At 35.9% G+C, this 5,224-nt stretch overlaps 1 protein-coding gene across 1 annotated transcript; it reads right to left on the bottom strand.

Moving 5' to 3' along the window:
- On the bottom strand, nucleotides 1-2,863 carry LOC145822731 (uncharacterized). Its single transcript, XM_082920568.1, has 5 exons — nucleotides 2,512-2,863; nucleotides 924-1,296; nucleotides 469-816; nucleotides 114-342; nucleotides 1-21 (listed from the first exon to the last, which is right to left on the bottom strand). Exons 1-5 carry the CDS (start codon nucleotides 2,861-2,863, stop codon nucleotides 1-3), a joined length of 1,323 nt encoding a protein of 440 aa, XP_082776694.1.
- Nucleotides 2,864-5,224: the final 2,361 nt, after the last annotated feature.

Consider the following 5,224-nt stretch of genomic DNA (forward strand, 5'->3'; position numbering starts at 1 on the left):
CTAGGATCCGATATATGCTTCCTTAACATTGAGACATGAAAAACATTATGAACTCCAGCTAGTGAAGGTGGTAGGGCAAGTCTGTAAGCTACCTCACCAATTCGATCTAAAACCTCATATGGTCCAACAAATCTAGGACTCAGTTTACCACGAACACCAAATCTCATTACTCCTTTCATAGGAGACACCTTAAGGAACACATGGACTCCAACCCCAAACACCAAATTGCGTCTCCTATTATCTGCATAACTTTTCTGTCTACTCTGTGCAGTGCGAAGTCGCTCTCTAATAAGATTGATCTTGTCCACTGTTTGTTGCACAATCTCAGGCCCTAACAACTTCCTTTTGCCCACATCATCCCAATAAATAGGTGATCTACACTTTCGTCTATATAAAGCCTCATATGGTGCCATCTGAATGCTCGCATGATAACTATTATTATAAGAGAATTCCACTAAGGCCAAATACTCATCCCAAGAACCTCCAAGATCATTAATACAGGCCCTCAACATGTCCTCAAGAGTCTGAATAGTTCTCTTAGACTGTCCATCACTTTGAGGATGAATGGTCGTGCTAAAATTCAAACTAGTACCCAAAGCTGCGTGCAAACTCGTCCAAAACATAGATACAAATCTGCTATCTCTGTTCGACACTATGGTCATCGGAATACCATGCAACCTCACAATCTCTTTGATATACAATTTTGCATACCTCTCTAAGGAGAACCCTACCTTAAAAGCTTGAAAGTGAGCGAATTTGGTCAATCGATCAATAATAACCCAAATAGCATTGTTACCACCTTGGGTCCTAGGCAACCTTGTCACAAAATCCATAGTAATATGTTCCCACTTCCACTCGGGAATAAGAAAAGGTTGTAACTTACCTGCAGGTCTCTGATGTTCAACTTTCACTTGTTGACATACCAAACATTGAGCAACATACTGAGCAATTTCCCTGAACTGTGAGCTTCTCTAAGGATTTCTCTCTTGAGCTCTAAATCATTAGGCACACATAACCTCCTTCCAAATCTCAAGGTTCCATTTTTATGCATACAAAATTCCATCTGTAGCCCTATTTCCATTTCAGCCTTAAGTTTTTGCAACTGAGGATCTCTTCCTTGAGCGTCTTTAATTCTATTAATCAATGTGGGTTGAACCCTAAGGTTTGCCAATTGCGCTCCATGGTTGTGCCATCTAATCTCAATATTCAACTTTCGCAAGTCCTCTAAGATATTCTTTTGGTCAGTGATCAAGGTAGCCAAATTACTTGGGGTCTTTTTACTCAAGGCATCAGCCACTGCATTGGCTTTTCCTGGATGATAATTGATAGTCAAATCATAATCCTTTAATAGCTCCAACCATCTCCTTTGCCTTATATTCAATTATTTTTGAGTGAAAATATACTTCAGACTTTTATGATCAGTGAATATCTCACATTTCACCCCATACAGGTAGTGCCTCTAGATTTTTAATGCAAACACCACTGCAGCCAACTCCAAAGCATGCGTAGGATAATTCTGCTCATATGGCTTCAATTGCCTAGACGCATATACCACTACCTTATCATTTTGCATCAGGACACAACCCAAACCCATCTTCGATGCATTACTATAGATGGTAAAACCTTCATCTCCGGACGAAACTAGAAGTACTAGAGTAGACACCAATCGACTCCTTAGATCCTGGAAACTCTTCTCACAATCATTAGACCATTCAAATTTAACCCTTTTTTTGTGTTAAACGAGTCAAAGGCATAGAAATTTGGGAAAATCTCTCAACAAACCTTCTATAATAACCTGCTAAACCCAAGAAGCTACAAATTTCAGTGACACTAGTAGGCCTATTCCACTCTACCACCGCCTCCACTTTCTTAGGGTCAACAGACACCCCATCTCTAGATATCACATGACCCAAAAATGATACACTCTCCAGCCAAAATTCACACTTCTTTAATTTAGCAAATAATTTCTTCTCCCTTAATATCTGCAACACTATTCTCAGATGTTCTTTGTGCTACTCTTTACTCTTCGAGTACACAAGAATGTCATAAATAAAAATTACCATAAACTAATCTAAGAAGGGTTGAAATATTCTGTTCATTAAATCCATAAAAGCTACAGGCGCATTGGTCAACCCAAATGACATCACTAAAAATTCATAATGCCCATATCTAGTTCAGAAGGCTGTCTTAGGTATATCTTCCGCCTTAACCTTCAACTGGTGATAGCCAAAACGAAGGTCAATCTTAGAAAAGACTTGTGCTCCTTGTAACTGATCAAATAGGTAATTTATTCTAGGCAAAGGATGTTTATTTCGAATTATCACCTTGTTTAACTCTCGATAATCAAAGCAAAGGCAAAAACTACCATTATTCTTTTTCACAAATAAAACGGGCGCACCCCAAGGAAAAACACTAGGCCTAATAAAGTCCTTATCTAGTAACTCTTGTAATTGTTCCTTCAACTCTTTCAACTCTGCTGGGCCATTCGATACGGAGCCCTAGAGATAGGACCCGTGCCGGGTATCAATTTGATGACAAACTCAATCTCTCTATCTGGTGGCAACCCCGGTAAGTTGTCAGGAAAAACATCGGGAAATTCCTTTACAACTAGAATATCCTCTAACTTCGATCCAGTCTCATGAATATCTCTCACAGATGCAAAATAACCCTCGCAACCATTCCTCAACAATCGTCTAGCTTGCAAAGCTGAGACTACCAAAGGAGGAGTGTTAAGTCCACTACCCAGAAAACAAAATTCTAGTTGATCAAGAAACTGAAATACTACCCTTTTGCCTCGACAATCAACAGAAGCATAATTGATTTCCAACCAATCCATTCCAAGAATTATGTCAAAGTCCCGCATATCTAAAACAGTCAAGTCTACAAGCAATCTCCTGTTATCTGTACTAACCACACGAGATTTCCCAATGTCTCCTCATGTTCCATTGCAACCTATATGCATCAATAATAAAACCTCATCTTATTCTATTCTCAAGTCCCTATAACATGTAAATAAAATTAACATTATATCAAATTATAAGCGTTCCCAATACTACATCTACCCAATCTCACCACTATTTTATACCAGCCTTTAAAATTATAACCTGGCTCTGATACCATAAAATTGTCACGCCCCAAGCTCCGTGACACCGCCGCACACTCATTTAAGTGAGCATGCAAGGCTAAGAGTCCAACACATAACCAACAATGTAAAATACTCAAATTAAATCCTTAAATATCATAATGCTAAAAACCATACAAATAGATAATTCTTATCATATGAAATTGTCCACCAAGTCCACTAATAAAAGAAATAATAATAATAACCCAAGTACTTAAATCATAGTCCTACTCTCGGCACTCCCACAAGTAAAAACCCCGCGCAGCTCTACTCCTCAGAATCTGAAAAATAAAATAAGGGTAAGCTAGACAGCCCAGTAAATAACCAACCATCACTGTTAGCTGGATCAAGTATACAAAAAAAAATAGTAGATAACCAATAAATATATTTTTTTGCTACCATTCAATAAATGAACAATTATTTTGTAAGATGTTTCGTAGCTGAAAATAAACAGTGTAGCAATACATTTTAATTGAAAAGACAATGAGGTTATTCAATGAAATTTCGTTGTTCAAAATTGATGGTTCGATATTCAAATGGTTCAATGATGCAATTCACAAAACCCAAGTCTTGGTGACTACGGTCACTTAGCCCGTGACAAGGCCCAGAACCACACGTAGGCCGGTGGTAAAGCCCCAAAAGAAACTAGTTTTTGTGCCAATAAATAACCCCCATTGGCTAGGGTCCAAATCATAGTCAGACTAGAGTGATGCTCAGAATTCAAACAATACACAACTTTTAAATAAAAATATTCGATATTTTCAGAATAAACATTTGGTACAATTTTCAGAATAGTTTCACCAAATATTCGAATAATTTTCGTAATAATATTCGATGTTATTTTATACTTGACCCATATTTTATTTTAAGAGAACATAAAGGTTATAAATAAATATTTATGATTTTAAACGATTTGATACGAATGAAAATGAACCAACAGTGATAGAGGGTTACTTACCTTCAAACAGCTAAAATAATATTTTCCAAGCTAATCTCAATTTACCAAGATCCACCTCAATCTCACAAACCTAATAAAATATTACACCGCATAAACAATTATTATGTGCATCCATTCATCTCTTCTTGTAACAACAATAAAATAAATTAACCCAATTGCCTATTGAGAACTCCCCCAATTTAGCATCAAAACAAAGCCATCACGGTTTCGGAAATTCTCAACCCATATTATTCTATTGTTGTTTATATACACGTAACAATTTGTAATTGCTTGTAGTCAATCGTGTATCCCACAAATACACCACCATTAAACTTAACCCATCACATATCAATCTCAAAATATGAACCACTCAAATGGGATGCAAAATACACTCTAAAATTGAGCAAAATTGAGACCCCCAACATAGACTACATCAATATATCTATTTAATCATATATGCCCATAAAATCATCTATTGATATATTAACACTAAAATCATAGATAGGAATACAATAAAATAAATCTTACCTAAGTGATGAATAAAGCAAAACCACCACTCTTATGAATCCTCCCTCTTCCTTGATTTGGGTTTCTTTTATTTAATTTTAAACTTTTCCAAACCCTTGCTTGCTGCCTTCACCTTCAACTCTTCCAAACCCTTTCTGCAGCACAAGCCTCTCTTCTCTTTTTCTTTTCTTTTATCTTTTACCTTTTCAAACCCTAGCCGCCTATGGCACAATTCATAGCCTCTATTTTGTTTGTTTTCCAAGACTTAAAGCCACAATAGGTGGGCTTATTAACCTAATTTCTCAAAGTTACAAAATTACCCATCTAAGTAATAGGAAATATAATGTCATCTCATAACTAATTCTTTGATATTAATAAATGACTCATATAAGTTAATTTAATTACTAATCTATCCAATAAAATAATAATATTTAAAACTTGGGTTTTACAATAAGTGTGTGTTTTTTTTTTCCACAAGATTTTATGACATGCATTTCAAATAAAAAATTTATATTATATATCCTGTTACGATTTTTGTGATTATTTGATTATGATTTATCGGGTTAGTTCTCTTTCGGGACTCACTCGACGTGTTTCTTTATCGTTAATCGAATAAGTTTTCTTAATGTTAATTGAACAAATCTCTAGCAGAGATTGTG

This window comes from Camellia sinensis, chromosome 1 (assembly GCF_055761805.1).
Source record: "Camellia sinensis isolate YWXY chromosome 1, ASM5576180v1, whole genome shotgun sequence".
Lineage (NCBI taxonomy): Eukaryota > Viridiplantae > Streptophyta > Magnoliopsida > Ericales > Theaceae > Camellia > Camellia sinensis.

Bases quoted from the DNA above. Each gene is read 5' to 3' on its own strand.
- LOC145822731 (XM_082920568.1), bottom strand. From the start codon at position 2,863: ATGCGGGACTTTGACATAATTCTTGGAATGGATTGGTTGGAAATCAAT. The intron at 1,297-2,511 runs GTCCTATCTCTA...AAGCCAATGCAG, and splicing joins CAAATTGATACCCGGCACGG to TGGCTGATGCCTTGAGTAAA. The intron at 817-923 runs GTATGTCAACAA...TTTTGTGACAAG, and splicing joins AGTATGTTGCTCAATGTTTG to GTTGCCTAGGACCCAAGGTG.